This window comes from Bufo bufo, chromosome 2 (genome assembly GCF_905171765.1).
Source record: "Bufo bufo chromosome 2, aBufBuf1.1, whole genome shotgun sequence".
Lineage (NCBI taxonomy): Eukaryota > Metazoa > Chordata > Amphibia > Anura > Bufonidae > Bufo > Bufo bufo.
The window spans coordinates 488192788-488210918 of NC_053390.1; the positions used below are offsets into that span (position 1 = coordinate 488192788).

Genomic DNA, 18131 nt, shown 5'->3' on the forward strand with positions numbered 1-18131 from the left:
TGTATTATCTAACTAGGGTCCATGCATCCATATGGGGTCCCTCTTTCTGAGGCATTTCTGTGCTTTTTATACAAATTACCCGATTCTTGATGACCTTTGAACCTTGCACTTTGGGTATCACACTGTGTCATCTTACATCTACCTATCACGTGATCGGAGGTAGAGGGCGTCATCATTAGGCGGCGCCCCGGCACGAGGACGCTATCCCAGTAACACCATGTGATCGGGCGCGGCCAGTGACGTCATCGGATGCCGGCCGATCTACATGGATTACCTATCCCAGGTTCGCTCCCACTAATGGGACACACCCCTTATAGGCGTGACGGCACAGGGGCGGTGCGCTGTGTCTAGCTTTCAGTAGGTAGGGGGACTGGCCATACCTACCAAGCATCACGGGCACGCCCATTTTGGGGCGTGATTTGGCCATATCTCCATGACTAACTACAGCATGGAAAAGGAGGGGCGGGACAAAGTCCGACCCCCTGCTTCATCTCTCTAAGGCGGGCTATTTAATCCAGGCAGGTTTTCCCTGCCTGGTGACCTCACACACAGGACCAGTGAGGCACCACTATCTGTGAGTTCCTTGGACAACTGGGGGCTGATTCCTCCCATTTATAAAAGGTTGGTTTCGGACACTATTGGGCATCTAATATTGATCATTATTTATGTCTTAAACAGTGTTTATGCGGGCTATGACTGGAGTGACAGCGGATGTATGATCATCTTTACAGACAGCCTGGGCCATCCCTGGCCGCATTTGGACACGCAAGTAGCATCTTGTGACTTGTTGGCCATAACATCACACATGGCATTACACACTGCTGACTGTCTGTAGTATTCTGTCACTCTGATTACTGCTGTGATAATCACATACGCCTGGATATCTATGTGGACATATATCCACACAGGCAAATGATTGTTATTATCATAATCTGTTTCATGCGTATTCCATAGGCCCCTTGATGCGGTCCTGATGTTTTGATCACTCTAAGCTATAGGGTTATTGAACATAACGTGACCAGTGAATGATCTGGTTGAATGGTGTCATCATAAGGGAGGACTCTACCTTAGGTTTGGTTACCTCTCATTGATGCCAACAGCATTGTACTTTGATATATGTCCCCTGAGGAACCCGAAAATCAATCAGGGTGAAACGCGTTGGGACACTGGCACCTGATTGCACGTTGATACATGTAGTGCTTCTGGTGCCGTACGTGTATATGCATCTTAATTATGCACTGATACGTACAAATGTGAACGGTGACTCATGATGTATTGACGCCGCACATTGATCCTGGTGTGTGGAGTCCATACAGTGATATCGTCCATTTTGATGATGCGCAATCACAGATAGCCATACCATCTGGCTGCCTGTGCATCCTTTATGACATATCTTTTGTTGGCAACATTCCACCAGCACTACTGAGCATCCACAAGTGTGGTTGGCCTGTTGCCTCATATATTGAATATATATTGATTATCTATACTTGTTTTTTTGTTTTGTGTGCCTAGATTAGACCGGACAGTAGGGATCCATCAGAATTACAGGGTCTATTTAGGTTCTACAAGGAGGTTCCAGAACACGGGATCGTCCTTATCAGGGCGGCTATTCCGTTCTTAGGCAGGGCTATTTAGCCCAGGGCCAGGAATAGGGACAGATTAGACTCCATCTCAGTCCATCCCGTCCATCCCTGCCCCGTGTTCTTTGGACGATTACAAGTATCATCTTTCATGTCATTAAGGATATATCTTCTTACTGTTCTATTCTATTTATGTTTGTGGGAGTTTTTGTTATTTTATGTCTAAATTAGATTAAAGGCTACGTTTTAAACAGGTCGTTCCCTGTGATTACATTTATTGGATTATATACCACCTGTGGTTATTATTCCCTCTGACGGGATATCGTCTTAGCTGTGATTAAAAAAAGCATATTATTCATGAGACAGAACCTAGATATCTATCGCTAGGGGAACTACAATATAAATATGGGCTTCCTAGGGAGCAATTTCTACAATATTACAAAGTTAAGAATTTTTGCGAGTCTAGATTGAGGGAGTTGCAGAATGAATATATCTCCAATCCCTTTGACATTTTGCTGAAACGAAGAGAAAATAAAGTATCACTTTCTGACATCTACAAAACCCTGAGAGAAAAGGGTGATAATAGATTGTCCACTAAAAGATTCCAGGGATGGAAACCACTCTTGGGATCTAGTGAATGGATTGATAAGATTATGGGGGGATGGGACAGAGTGAGGAGAGCAGTCCCATGTGAAAAATGGAGGGAATCTCACTTTAAACTGCTGCATAGGGCAATCTATGCCTTTAACATCCCATCTAAGAATAGCCTACCTGACAGGATAACGGAATGCCCTAAATGCCATTTATCCAAAGCGGGATTGGACCATTGTATCTGGGAATGTCCGCAAGTAGGTATTTTCTGGAAGGAAACTCTTGCCTGGATAAAGAGAATATGGCAGTTAGACCTACCACTAGAACCTCTGGTAGTTCTGTTTCACGACTTTCCAGATAAGTTAGTAGTACCTAGGTTGGTAGATGGTGCTTTACTGGTGGCACTCAGATGTTTATTGAGCTCGTGGTTACAACGGAAAGCTCCCTCAATCGCAGAAGTTCAATTACAAATGAGATACTTCCTATTGATGGATCAATTAGAAACAGAAAAACAAAAGTCGTGTAAAACGTCAGACTTTTTTGATAAGTGGAAGGTTTATATTAGTAAGCAGCTATCAGAAGCTGAAATTCAGAAAATTATGAAAAATTTTCAGTACACGGAATGGTACCTACTTGCTGACTTGCAAGGAAAGTTGGGTAACTTGAAAGTAAACCAGTCAGCCTGAAAGGGAATCTCTAGCAGTATTCAGAAACTGAGCATTGTTATCTGGGACGGGTACACATCCAGAAGGGGGGGGGGGAATGGGGAGGCAAGGTTATTATATATTGGACAGAGATTACTGTTATATGAAGCAAAATATGTTACTCTTCTTTTGTACAAGAATAATTCAAAAACATGTAACCATGTTGACTCTTCTTCTGTACTTAAATGCAGTGAAAATCATGCTTTGCTTTTAAGATGCATTTCTCAGAAAATGAATAAAATGTTCTTAAAAAAAAAAAAATCATGGATGTTAGAAAGGTTAGAAACTCCTTTCAATACCTGGTCCACTGGAAAGGTTTTGGACCTGAAGAGAGATCCTGGGTACCTATGTCTAGGATGCATGCTTCCAGGTTAATTGCTAAATTTCACCGGAAACACCCTGAGAAGCCCTGTCCGCGATTATTGGGTCCAGAGGCCCCTCGTGGAAGTGGGGGTACTGTCATGAGAGGCAGGTGGCGGGTTTCTCTTCCCCTGCGCTGCTGGTGGTCCCCGATCTCACGGCAGCCAGGTCGCTTGCTGCGTCCGGCCACGCTCCCTAGTTCCCGGCGTCCCGGTCGTCAAGGCGACTGGGGACGCGGTACGTCCAGCTGCACTCCTCCTGCAGGAGTGGCCCGTGTTCCCCGTCACCATAGGGACCAGGTGGGGCTCAGCGCCGAGCTAGGCACTCGGCGCTCGGCTACTGTCAGGAGAGAGGGGTCATGTGACGCTGGCCACGTCACATGATCCCTTCCCTCCACTATTTAAACAGGCAACCTGCTGGCCACAGGTTGCCTGTGATTTTCGTCTCTTAGGCTGTGTGTGTGTTTGTTATATTATCTTATTGGACCTCTGGTATTTGACCCTGATTAGTTTCCTGACCTCCCTTCTGCCTGCTCCCTCGATACTGACGCTACCTCTCGGATTTGACCTCGGCTCATTTCGGATTTGTCTCCTGCCTCTTCCCTTGTATCAACGTGACCTTCCGGACTGACCTCGACTAGTTGACCCGCTATTGCCTTTCCCATTGCAGGGTGCCTAGTTTTGTTTACTTCCCTGTTTATCCGTTTGCTTTCGTCTTGTTTTGGCTGTCGCTTCCCTCTCTGTCTCTATCCTCTCTACTTGCACTTACGTAGGTCAGGGACTGTCGCCCAGTTGCGCCCCGTCACCTATGGCAGGTGGTGCAAGTAGGCAGGGACAGGGTTGAGGGTGGCAGTCAAGGGGGTGCACTTTCTCTTTACCTCTTTACCTTCCTACCTCGTGACACCACCGTGTTGCTGGGTAGGTGGGCACAGATGTGTTTTGATCAAAATATATTGGCTAAGAGTCTCAGATGTTATCTGTGCATTATTATTTTTTTATTGACTTTATGACTGTCCTGTAGCAGCAACTTGGGGCTGCAATGTGAACTTATTCACTCATCTGATTCACTTCTTAAATGTTGCTTACTATTCCCTCTTATCTAATATATATAGGTGCAGCGAGCTCCTAGGGAATCCGGAGCAGAGGATGGAAGTAGTAGTGGTTCTGAAGGTGATGTGTCACAGTGTCTCCCTCAGGCTCTTGCTCCCTGGGGTCAATGCAGTCGAGGAGGGGCACCCTGTATTCCCTCCGGGCAGTCCCTGTGGTCATGGGATCCCTGCTTAATGGTAACTTGGGGGTGCCTTTGATGTTTATGTCCATGTAGGTGCAAGGCAGAGCACATGGTGGAAGTGCAATGGTCAGTGTGTGGTGTTTGAAGATTCAGTAACGAGACCAGATTAGCCAAATAAACGACTCTTTACTGTGCGCATAATAGGACTTTTAGTGCGTTTAGAAAGCATCTGTACGTAGTGCAAATTCCTCCCAGATGTCCAATCATGAGCCGAGTAAGTGGTTTGTAGCAAGAGCCCTCTTTTTAATCCTTCTCCAGCTAAAGTCTGTGTCTGGGATCTGTGACTAGCAATTACAATCTGGCAACCATGGCTGTAGTGTCTACTAATCTGGGGGTGCATATGATGTCTTAACATGTTATATGTTTGCAGCAGCAGGGTCTGGAATGCTTAAACCTCCATGTCTTTCATCTCCTGGAGCTCTTGGTAAGGTAGAAAGCTCCAGGGCTTGAAGCTAGAGTCTAGAGAGAGGAGGAAATCATGTCTGCCAGCTATCAGCATTGTCCTCACACCTACCAAAGCCCCCCCCCCCCTCTAAACTCAGAGATGGCTGGGCCAGGATTGTTAGTTCTGGCCATGCCTAGCTCATGCTGGAACATACTGAGTATAAGGTGCATTACATTAACAATACAAACCATATAAATCAATTGCAGATGCACTGGGCTACTGCATAGGACTATAAACAGGGTGGTGGAATTTATCAAAAATTGTATAAAGTAAAACAGGCTAAATTTCCCATAGCAAATCCGAAAAATCAGATTCCATCTTTAATTTTCCAAAGGAGCTCTAAAAAATGAATGGTGGAATCTAATTGATTGCTATGGGCAACTTAGCCAGTGTTTCTTTACACTAGTTTTGATATATCTACCCCAAGGTTTCCTTGTAGCCTAACCATGGAGACACATTGGTCTGCATAGTGGCCATAGAAACAACTGAGTAAGATTTATTTCCATAGCATTTAAATCAAAATGTATACGTATGTACGTATTGTATTGTACTGTGGCAATACAACATGTTGGAGCTATATAAATAAAGATAATTGTTAGCCTTTCCTGACCATTTTTTTTGTGCATTTAGATCGGTTCTCATCTGCCCGAACAGATACTTACTGGAATTTTTGGGCAGCCCATCCCCAACACTGATTGTCAGTGTTTTTGCTCCAGGTTTAAGCTGTGAAATATCTCCTTGTCCCCTCAGGAATGTAATGGTTCGAGTGCCTCCTCCTCCCCAGCCTTCTTTCTTTACTCTAAGCTGTAGTCTGGAGAGAATGCAAGAATTCAATCCTTACATAAATAAAAGCAGAGGCTGTTGCAGACTGTCATTATTTATTTCATTTACTTATGTAGACACTTTTCCACAGTGCCCCAATGGGGCTCACAGTCAAAGTTCCCTATCAGTATGTCTTTGGAGTGTTGGAAGAAACCATAGTACCCAGAGGAAACCCACACAAACACGGGGAGAACATGTAAACTCCATGCAGATGTTGTCCTTGGTCAGATTCCAATCTAGGACTCCAGCACTGCAAGGCACCGTGCTGAGTCTTTTGTTGAAAAGTCAACACCCAAAATATGAATAAATCCAAACCATTCTTCAAATATAAATGCATCACTATTATGACATGATTAAAAATATCCACAAGTTCAAAGACTTGCAGTGAAAAAATGGATCTGACATATCAGCTAACACCGTCCCCCAAGTTATGGTCAGTATGTATGAACTAAGGGAATACACAATCAATAATGAAGAAAATGCTACAGTAAGCCAAAAATCAAACCCTTATAACACCCTTTGCAAGCATGTCTTCTTGTCCACAAGAAGAAGCTGGGTGAAACGTATGTCTGGGTGTCACTGTTTCCTAAGTGCTCTGGACTGTACTTCCTTTGCGCTTGCGCTTTGTGCTAAAGAATAGTTTTTTTCCTAAAATGATGGCTACATGTGTTACAAAGTGAAAGTAAGATACCCGGGAACGCGATATCACCCATAGTGCCATGCAGACAGACAATAAGCCAGTCCCTGTGATGTCACAGCCCTTTAAAAGCCTCATCCTGTGCAGTCTCCACCATTTCACTGTGAGTTGAGCATAGGGAGAGATGTGACAAGTGCTAGGGACAGTTTAGCAAAAAACTTTTAATTGTGGAATATTGGATAGGGAGAGTAGAGAGATCGTAGGGACAGTGCAGGGACTGTAATCTGAAGATAAAGGGATCCAAAGGGCACAGAGCTATCTAAGTAAACAGTGTCCACCTTGTTTAATAGATAAGCAATTATATTACACCTTGATTCTCAAATTGGGGCAAATAAGCTGTTTAGTTCTACTGTTACTGGAGTGTCTACCTTGTTTCATAGATAAGCAATTATATTGAGCCTGGATTCTCATTGGGGTGAATAAGCTGTCTATTTTAATAACTAAGCAATTCTATTAGGCCTTGCTTCTCAAATTGGGTACCTGTGTGTACCTTGTTGACATTACAGTTTATTTTACCATTCTTCTGATCCATCTGAAGAAGTTAAAAATGAAACACACAATGGATCCTGTGTTTGGAGCATGAATTAGGCCTCGATCACACATTCAGTATTTTGCATCAGGTTTTCATCATGATTTGGAAGCCAAAAGGAGGAGTGGGTCCAACATTCAAATATTTTCTTCAAAATTATCTCTATTTTGGACCCACTCCTGTATTTGCCTTACAAATACTGATCAATTACTAACCAAATACTGACCATGTGAAAGCAGATGCTCAAAAGACAAGTTTGAATTCATTACCATTCATTCCATATTTTACATGTATTAAGTTACAACAATGATAATCTGTTGTCTTACGTGTCTGTGAAGTTCAGCGCTAGTTTACGCTTGGTCATCTCTTCATATCTTTTGCACAATAGACTAATAAGTTCTGTTTTGAACATGGATTCTAGAAGGGTGTCATGATCTGCCTCATGTAGAATTAAAAAGTCATCCTGGCGTGTGCTGGTTATAAGCAAAACAAGAAATGAACATAAAAAAACTAAGTTTTTGATTTAGTTTTTGGTATAAATACAGGACTGAGCATGTTTTATGGAAAATAAGACTATATCACAATATACCATATACATACCATATACTGAATAACTTGTTTTATGTAATAAAGCCCCACTTTAAATAACAATGATTATATAGATAACAGATGCAATATGGTTAAAATTTTCCTGATTTTAGTTAGTTCACTTTTTTTTTTCTGTGTGGATGATATTTTCTTTTGCTAGCTGTCAACAGGCAGATCTGCTTTCCTAAGGCCAGTTTCTTCAAAGTGTATTCTCTGACCCTCATTTCAAATGCAAATCTTATAGGAGGCGAAACCTGCCAAAATTAAAATGACATTGAAAAACCTAAAATTACGATTAAAATAATGTTTTAACATTTTAATCTCATCTAAAATCTGCAACATGCATGCCAAAATGAAAAAGAAAATTTAATTCCTCCATTAGAATTTACTTTTCCAACTCCAGCATGGGTCATATGTGCCAAAAACAAATCTTTTTTTTTTCTGTTTAAATTTCCACTTTAAACAGTGGGATAATAATGTCAATGTCATAAATCAAATTAAAATCCTGATTTAATGTTTAATTTAGAACCCATGTTTTTCTTTGAATGCCAAAAATAAATAGCCTATTTTAAATTTCCACTTTGTCAATTAATAATCCTCTTCCTGTAGTGTATTTTTCATGTCAAAATCATAAATCAAATGAAAACACCAAGTAGAAGCTGAAAACGATAGATTGAGATTTCAGGCATTTTTCCTGCCAAATGAAAAAGAAAGCCCATTTGAATTATTCTTTTAACATTGTCCTAACATTAAAATTTATTTAAATGACTAGTAATGCTGTTATTTAATTCTTGACTGAACAGACAGTGACTCTATATGTCTAATAGAGGGCACTCTGATTCTACACATTTCCAACAGCTAGCACACAGCTACTAATCGGATCAAGTTTAGAATTCCAACAGATGGCGCTGTTATGAATACATAGAATAAGATTAAGAACCTAATAGATGGCTCCCTCTTTTTGAGCACTGAATTATACTATGATTATAACCATCAACTCTACTGCCCTGTTAACCCCCTAGATGCCCTGGTGCCTAATCGCCCGTGGAATCTATGGGGTTAATAAAAGAAAATTCTAATCGAAAAATTAAATTTTTTTAAAATTTGGACATGCATTTTGCAGACTTTAGATTTAATTAAAATGTTAAACATTATTTTAATTATAATTTAAGTTTTTTTTAATGTAGTTTTAATTTTGGTAGGTTTCACCCTTCCCCATATGATCGTGGGTCTGATCATCTAAACTAGGTCCCAGAGACATAAACCTTTTCCAACTGTTTTGACAATTAGACACAAAACACCTCAAGAACTATGTCAAAACCTGGTTGACCCTTTCAGTTTGTCCAATTGTCTCGGGATGGAATTCAGAATAGAATCACCATTTTATCCCCAATCTTTTTCTAAATTCTCTCCAGAATCTTGAGACAAAATGCACTCCTATATCTGAGACAATGTATCCCATGTAATTTGAGGATATTTTTTATGAACAAATTGGCCAATTTTTTTTAGCATCAGGGAGTATCTTTAACAGAATAAGATGACAAATCTTTGAGAACCTGTCAATGACCACCCAGATGACCATCCTCCCCTGGGAGGGAGGAAGGTTAGTTATGAAATCCATAGAGATGTGGTTCCAAGGTCTCTGAGGAATGAGCAAGGGGCAAAGTAGACGGCACTTGCGCAAACATCACATGCAGAGACAAAGACAGCCACATCGCGTGACCAAGTGGGCTACCAGTACTTTCTGGAAACCAAGGTGGTCATTTCTAAAGACCAGCATTTTAGATGTCTGTCTTAAAAAGCCCCTGTGCTGGTGATGGATCTGCCAAAGTTATGTAGAGGTGCTGTCTCCCTTGCTGGCTTAAAGTTAGACCATTTTCTATGCCTACAACAGGCCCATCTCCTTCCCTGCCCACGCCATGCTCACTTTTCTTTTATATGTGTCGTGAGCGGCGTGCATCACACTCCATATCTGGAAGTTATAGGCTAAACATACCACCATATGTGGAAGATATAGGCAACACGTACAGTACAGACCAAAAGTTTGGACACACCTTCTCATTCAAAGAGTTTTCTTTATTTTCATGACTATGAAAATTGTAGATTCATACTTTAGGCATCAAAACTATGAATTAACACATGTGGAATTATATACATAACAACCAGTGTGAAACAACTGAAAATATGTCATATTCTAGGTTCTTCAAAGTAGCCACCTTTTGCTTTGATTACTGCTTTGCACACTCTTGGCATTCTCTTGATGAGCTTCAAGTGGTAGTCCCCTGAAATGGTTTTCACTTCACAGGTGTGCCCTGTCAGGTTTAATAAGTGGGATTTCTTGCCTTATAAATGGGGTTGGGACCATCAGTGGCGTTGATAAGTCAGGTGGATACACAGCTGATAGTCCTACTGAATAGACTGTTAGAATTTGTATTATGGCAAGAAAAAAGCAGCTAAGTAAAGAAAAACGAGTGGCCATCATTACTTTAAGAAATGAAGGTCAGTCAGTCAGCCGAAAAATTGGGAAAACTTTGAAAGTAAGGGCTATTTGACCATGAAGGAGAGTGATGGGGTGCTGCACCAGATGACCTGGCCTCCACAGTCACCGGACCTGAACCCAATCGAGATGGTTTGGGGTGAGCTGGACCGCAGAGTGAACGCAAAAGGGCCAACAAGTGCTAAGCATCTCTGGGAACTCCTTCAAGACTGTTGGAAGACCATTTCAGGGGACTATCTCTTGAAGCTCATCAAGGGAATGCCAAGAGTGTGCAAAGCAGTAATCAAAGCAAAAGGTGGCTACTTTGAAGAACCTAGAATATGACATATTTTCAGTTGTTTCACACTTGTTTGTTATGTATATAATCCCACATGTGTTAATTCATAGTTTTGATGCCTTCATAGTCATGAAAATAAAGAAAACTCTTTGAATGAAGTGTGTCCAAACTTTTGGTCTGTACTTTACGTTGAGGTGGAGCTGCTCAGTAGTCTCTTTTCACTTTTTTATGCTGCAATATATTCTTATGCCTTTGTTTATTATACTGTATATGTGGGTTTCTTTGCACATTGTCAATATGATATTATGCAATTGTGTTGTTTTGTATTACTTCCAAGTACAACTATTAATCCTCTAGAACTCCTGTATGGCATTTAGAAGTGTCAGCATTATTACAACATTGTTACCACTGTAGGCTGTTACTTTTTGTAAGCGATTGCGACAATTTACTAGTTTTTATATGTCTGACATTAACATGGATTAATAAAGTATTATATTTTTTACTTTTACACTATTTGTGGTGTTAGTGCTGCTAGGTGTTAGTATTGATTCTTCTCATACGCCATTGTGTGTATAGTGTCTGCCCATTGATGCACAGGTGTTGCTTCAACCTCTAGTTTCGACACAAAAAATTTACACTGTGTGCCTATACAATGCCAAACTTATACAAACATTTTCAACATTTATTTCTCAGTCTATTTAAAAAGGTGAGAAAAGTGGTCTAAGTCATGCTGCAATTGTGCAGTTCCTCTTGGAAGACATAAAAACAAACAATTCCAAAGGTATCATATTTATTAAGAGGTGTGGCCAATTTACCTGAATATAAGTAAGAAACCTCTTGCATACCTTAGAGAAATACTCTTAACAGAAGGAATTTCAAGTTTCTTCTTCAGCACCTCCTTTATCTGGCCTTTTTCTGGTCCCTTCTTGACTTTCTCACGCCCAATCAAGTAGATGTATTTGGGAGTGGTGATTAGATCTCTCTTGATTGACTGGTAGTAAAGAGAAGATTGCATATTAACTGGAGACATGGTTTCTCAATATTGGGCCACTGTGTATCATTATATGTATATTTTAGGTCCATTGATTTTTACACAATGAAGGTAAACCAACATTGCATATGGAATATACACTATATGGATAAAAGTGTCTCGAGACCTACACATTACACCTACCAAATCCCATGGCATACTGTTTTAAATCTAAATAAATTACTGTCCCCTCATTGCAACTAAAACAGGTATGTACAAGCTTTTGGAGTATGTATGTGGGAATTTTTGCCCATTGTGGGGACTCGTTCTGGTAGACAGGATTAGCAGAGGCAGTATAAAGGCAACAACAAGTTCTTTGGATCAAACAGTTCAATGTTTTATTCACACTTTAGGCAAGTGACAAAACAAACAGTCATATTCAAACAAAAAGTCACCTTGCGTTGTTGGTGGTATTTCACACCATGCAGCAATTCTGCCTCAAAGAGTCCTTGCTGATTGCAGCACCAACCTGTTTTTATTCCAAACAGGTAGCAAACCTTTATCCATACACAAGGCTCCCAGATCCCAACACAGAGACCTGGTTTCTGAGCCCAGCTGCCTATTTAAGGACAGCCAGGTGCTGCCAAAACCCGGACCACCATTTAAAATCCGGTCTGGTATTTGACCTCACCTGGCTGTAAATCAGCCCAGCAGCACTTGCTGGGAGGAAAATACCTGTTTTCCTAGACCAAACCTTTCACTGTGTCACACCATTCATAAGAAGAGAATTTATAAGATCAGACACTGTTGTTGGATGGGTGGCCCTGGCTTGCTAACTCTGTCCTAGTTTATTCTAAATGCATTTTATAAGGTTCAGGTCAGGGCTTTGTGTGGGTCCGTAAAGTTATTTCATAGCAAACGCACCAAATCATGTCTTTATGAACTTGCTTTGTGCAGTGTGGCACAGTTCAGCTAGAACAGATAAGGGCCATCCCTAAACTTTTCCCACAAAGTTGGAAGCTTACAATTGTCCAAAAAGTCTTGGTATGCTGTAGCATTATGAGTTCACTGGAACAAAGGCCAAGGTGAACCCCTGAAAAACAACCTTATAACATTATTTTTTCTCCACCAAACTTTACATTTCTCACAATGTATTCAGGCAGGTAACGTTCTCTTGACATTCGTCAAACACAAACTTCACCATCGGACTGCCAGATAGGCGTGATTCCTCACTCCACAAAGCACGTTTCCACTGCTCTAGAGTCCAGTGGCATCCCATTCCATCATACGCTTGTCATTGTGCTTGGTAATGTACAGCTTCTTTCACATTTGCGGTACAACTTTCCAGCAGGCTGTTCCAGCATAAAATGCTGGAGATTGGCTGATAGAAATGAGCAAGTTTTTCCAAAATTTGATTCGGCCGGTTCGCCCAATTTTCTAAAAAGATTTGTTTTGGTCCGAATTTATTTGCGGTGAATCGGCTATTTCCTGGCTGCAGAGAGCCTTTAAAGTGGTGTAGAAGACTGTGCCTTGCAGTAACATGGATAGGGAGTCTGCTGTGGTATTGAAATAGTACTGTGAGTCAGTATGACATGCAGATGAAAGGCGTCGCTCTTAGAATCACTGCACACTTCACTTATTTGTGCAGTCACGGGGCCAAAACTGACCAAATAACTCAAGTATGAACTCAGTCTTACAGGTCGATGTTAGCATCAAGAAGAAGCACACTCCTTTTACACCCTCATCAGCTGATTCCATATAGATGTCTACAGAACCTGTTCTATTAAACGCTTATACAAGTAGAGCCCTCTGACAGAGTAGAGAGGGTGTCAGCAGTAAGTTTGTGTTGACGTCAATGAAAATTTTTCCCTTCCTCTGATCCGTCAGAACAATAACCCCCAAAAAACGGATCCTGTCTGTGGAGCATCCGCCTTCACTTTGTCAGAATTTGGTCAGTAATCCATCAGTATAGCTAATGCCAAAAAAATAGGAGTGGATCCAAAAGAGAGATGGCACGTGAATGGAATATTTGCATGTCTTCTATGTTTTGTACTCCTGCTTTTGGCTACCAAATCACAAGCCAATTCTGATGGGACCATACAGGCCTTACAGCTGCTACACAGACAGGATCCGTTATCCGTCCAATTTTTCCTTCTTTCTGACAGATCAGAAGAAGGGTCAAATAAATGAGGATGTCAGCCAGGCTGTAAGGCAAAATAGTGGCCCAGTCATGAAGCGGGGAGGGTAGGAACAGCATAAGAATTCCACAGAGTGGCCTTATGACATAGTGGTAAGGTAGAAGCAGCATGAGGAGACCACAGACTGGGCCAATGACAGAGTCTGGAGGTGGCAGCAGCATGAGGAGGCAACAGAGTGGCACAATGACAGTGTGGAGGTGGCAGCAGAATCAGGAGACCATAGAGTGGCAAGGTGACATAGTGTGGAGGTGGCAATAGCATCAGGAGACCACAGAGTGGCAAGGTGACATAGTGAGGAGGTAGCAGCAGCATCAGGAGACCACAGAGTGGCAAGGTGACATAGTGTGGAGGTGGCAGCAGCATCAGGAGACCACAGAGTGGCACAATGACAGTGTGGAGGTGGCAGCAGCAGCATCAGGAGACCACAGAAAGACCCAGTGAAGGAGTGGGGAGGTAGGTGGTAATATGAGTACCAGCTGAAGATGGTGGGTGAAAGAAGGAGCACTTGGCATCAGATGTGTGGCATCAGGAGGGTGGCAGTATCAGAATAGTAGCTGAGGCAGGTAGCCAGAAGAAACCGTTTTTTTTTGTCAAAGTGTTGGTGTGGCACCATGGATGATCTAGTCTGATGCATCAGGCATTGGTGGGTGGAAATTCTGGCTGATCCACGACTGATTCGTCTTGACAAAGGTCAGTCTCTCCACATTTTGGGTGGACAGGTGAGTTCTTGGGGTAACTATGACCCCCGCCGCACTAAACACTTGCACTGATGCCACACTACTGGCCGGGCAGGACAGCTTTTCCAGTGCAAACTTGGCCAGTTGCGGCCACAAATCCAGTTTGGCTGCCCAGTAGTCCAGCGGATCTTCAATGATGGCTGTCAGGGTGCACTCCAAGTATGCCACCACCTGCTGTTTCAGGTTCTGCTCTATGTCTAGCTGCTGGTGAGTAGTTTCTTCGGCGGGTGAAGAAAGCTGCTCATCAGCGACTCTAGACTCAGGCTGCTGCTGATGGAGCTGGTACTACTCCTGCCACCCCAGCAGCCATGGCAGTGGAACGTGAGCGCAGAGGCCCCCCCCCCCTGGTTAGACCTGCAAAAGGATGGACGATGGCGCACATAGGCAGCGGCCAAATGACTACATAGGATATCTCTATAGTAGTTAAGTTTGTCCTCCCTCTCAGCAGGTGTAAAAGGGCCCCCATTTTGGACCAGTAGTGAGGGTCCAATAAGGTGGAAAGCCAGAAGTCATCCCTCTGCCTAATGGTGACAATTCGGCTGTCAGTACTCAAGCAAGTGAGCATGCATCAGGCCATTTGTGCAAGTGACTCCCTGCCTCCATCTCCACTGCATACTGCCACAGTGTGTCTGGGTCCTCTGCCTCATCTTCCTCATCGCCCTGTAGCTCCTCTGCCTGCTCCTCCTCTCCTGTCACCTGTGTAGAAAAACCACCCATTTCGCTACACATTTCTTGTGCTCCAATGTCCTCCTCCTCCTCCAGTTAAGCCCCACAGTGCTCATGTGGCCGTGAGATCTAGGCGCCAAATCTCCAGTCCCCTGACCAGCCAGATTTACCAGCACATGAATCAGTGGAATGACGTTGTTCATCCCGTAGTCCTGGTGACTGAAAAATGTTGTGGCCTCTTCAAAGGGCCTGAGCAAACGGCAGGTGTCAGGCATGATATGCCACTGACTGACATCAAAGTTACATAGGGGAGTACTCCTGTCCGCTTGGATCATCAAGAAATCGTTTATGGCCATTCTCTGTTCGTACAGTCGGTCCAACATATGGAGGGTGGAATTCCAATGGGTGGAAATATCGCATATCAGCCTATTTTGGGGGATGCTGTTCTGCCGCTGCAGCTCAAGGAGAGTGTGCTTTGCGGTGTACGAGTGGCTGAAGTGCACGCAAAGTTTCCTGGCCATTTTTAGGATGTTTTCCAGATGGGTGGAATAGTTCAGGAACCACTTGACAACCAGATTAAAAATGTGCACCATGCAGTGCGCATGGCTCATTCCTCCTTGACTCAGCGCCAACACCATGTTCTTCCTGTTGTCTGTCACCATTGTGCCGATTTTGAGTTGTCGTGGAGAAAGACCGGATTCAATTTCTTGATGAAGGACATGAAGCAGTTCCTCCCCTGTGTGACTCAGTTCGCTTAGGCAAACAAGGTGCAGAACAGTCAGCCACCGCCGTGCCCTGCACGTGTGGTATGCTGGAGGGGCACTGTGATTTGTCCCTGCGTTGGAGGCTTAGGACACGGTGGAGGATGAGGAGGCAGAGGCGGACATTGTCGCAGGACCAATGGCGTGAGAACGTGGGGCGGAAGCGGCGTCACCTGGCCAAGTTGCTGGTGCGGCTGTGCAGGAACCACATTCACCCAGTGGGCTGTAAAGGACATGTATTGTCCCTGACCATAGTTCCAGCTCCACACGTTGGCGCTGCTGTGCACTTTGGCAGACACCGACAGGCTCAAGGACTGCCCCACCTTCTGTTCTACATGTGCGTGCAGGGCTGGTACTGCCTTTTTGGCAAATAAATGATGGCTTGGGACTCTCTACCTCGGCTCGGCACAAGCCATCAGTTCTCTGAAAGGTGCAGAGTCCACCATTTGGAAAGGGAGGCACTGCAGCACCAGCAACTTGGACAGGAGCACGTTCAGCTTCTACGCTGTTGGATGAGAGCACGCATACTGTTGTCTCTTGGCAATCGCTTTGGTGATCGATTGCTGACGGAATGACTGACGAGGTGTAGGAGGGCAAGGAGCAGGAGCATCAGGACCAGCAGATGATGGGAAGTACAGACAGCTTTCTTCGGCTGAGGTGGTGGAGCCTTGACTGCCTGAAATCGGCTGCGTGCCACTGTTTGATGCAGAGGTTGCTGCGGCAGGCTGGACCGCCACATCGGAGCCACTCTTCTCCCAGGCCACTTGCATATGTTAACGCAGGGCTGTGGTGCCAACATTGACACCCTGGCCACGCTTCACTTTCTGCCCACAGATTCTACATATGGCCATGTTCACCTCCCCTGGCGGCTTAACAAAAAACTGCCACACCGCCCAGTAGGTGATTTTACCCCCAACACTACGCACTGACTAACTGCTATCACTGCTGCCTCCGTGAAGCCGTGCACCACTACTTCCTGGGCAGGTAGGCTCCGGCAAAGCAGGTGGTCTACCCCGGGCATGTTTGGCTCCCGACCTCCCACTGCAGCCACCCTGCTGACTCCCGGCCACACTAGCGACTTGCTGGCTCTGCCACTGCCTCACGGGCAAGCTGCCACCCTCTTCTCTTAATGATGATGAAGCCCCTAATTCACCTGGCTCCCAAGTGTGATTAGCTACTTCATCATCATCGAATACTGTCTGCACGTCACTGATGTCCTCCTCAATGGTCTCTGGTTCAGGAGCCTCACTGTTCGCAATACCAGCTCCCACGCCACTCTCCTCATCACTACTTTCCGACCTAGCGGAGGAAGTGGCAGATGTCTCCTCCAGATCTTGGCTGGCCAGTGGCTGCTGACTGTCCTCGCTGTATAGTGGAGATGAGCCTACAGCATATAATACTTCTCTGGCTGAGGGAACAGAAAAGGACAGAGGCAAGTTGAGGACAGGTGAAGGCACAGGGCCTGCTCTCGGGCCATGCCAACTAAGGGTTGTGTCTGACGAACCCACTGACTTTTGGCTGGGGGTGTCTGATCTCACTTGGGACGAAGTGGATGATCGAGTCAACCATTCAAGAACCACTGGGTTGCTGGTCAAGACACCACCGCTAGCTGACATTGGGTGCTCAGACCTCTCGAAGTGACCCCTGCGGCCACGGCCCCTTACTCTGCTACGACCTCTGCCTGCACCAGAAACCTTTAGGCTTGTGCCACTCCCCTGTGCAAGGCCTGTCACTTCTCTGTCTGACATACTGTTAGATCAAATAAATAAATAAATAAAATGGAAATTAAAACACCCCAAAAAAGTCTGTAATTTTCTCACTTCACCACACAACGGCTAATAAGTCCTTTTTTTTCACTAATACACGCCAAAAATGGCTGTAATTTTCTCACTTCACCACACAACAGCAAATACTTTTTTTTGTGCCACTAATAAACGCAAAAATTAGCTTTAGAACATATAACTGCACCACTGAACAGCGAATATATTTTTCTTTTGCCACTAATACACAACAAAAAGGGCTTTAGAACATATAACTGCACCGTTGAATGGCAAATATACTTTTTCTTTTTCCACTAATGCATGCCACAAAAGGCTTTAGAACATATAACTGCACAACTGAACGGCAAATATATTTTTTATTTTTCCACTAATACACGTCACAAAAGGCGAAAGAGCTTCTTCTTCTCTTCTCTGAGCTGTGGCAATGTCAGACAGACACGAAGACGTACCTGCCTGTGCGGCTGCGGCGGCACGCTCACTCACAGCCACCGCTCGAGTCTCTTAAAGAGGCAGGCAGAGCGGGGCTCAGAGCGGCCGCCGGCGGGGGGGCCCTCCTTTCCATATTAGTCCGGACCGCGCGCCGCCCAGGACTCCATGCACAGCTGTGCTTAGTGTAGCGGAGTTAGAAAACTTAGCAG

The 18131-nt window shown here is 44.0% G+C and overlaps 1 protein-coding gene across 3 annotated transcripts in view; it reads right to left on the bottom strand.

The window, feature by feature from the left end:
- The window catches only part of MYO1F (myosin IF), a 1016322-nt gene that overhangs the window by 127461 nt on the left and 870730 nt on the right, over positions 1-18131 (bottom strand). For all 3 annotated transcript variants that reach the window (XM_040417777.1, XM_040417776.1, XM_040417775.1), the window contains 3 exons: positions 11226-11371; positions 7345-7491; positions 5633-5781 (listed from right to left, as the gene is read on the bottom strand). In XM_040417777.1, coding sequence (XP_040273711.1) covers positions 5633-5781; positions 7345-7491; positions 11226-11371 — 442 coding nt within the window. The remainder of the gene's footprint in view (positions 1-5632; positions 5782-7344; positions 7492-11225; positions 11372-18131) is intronic.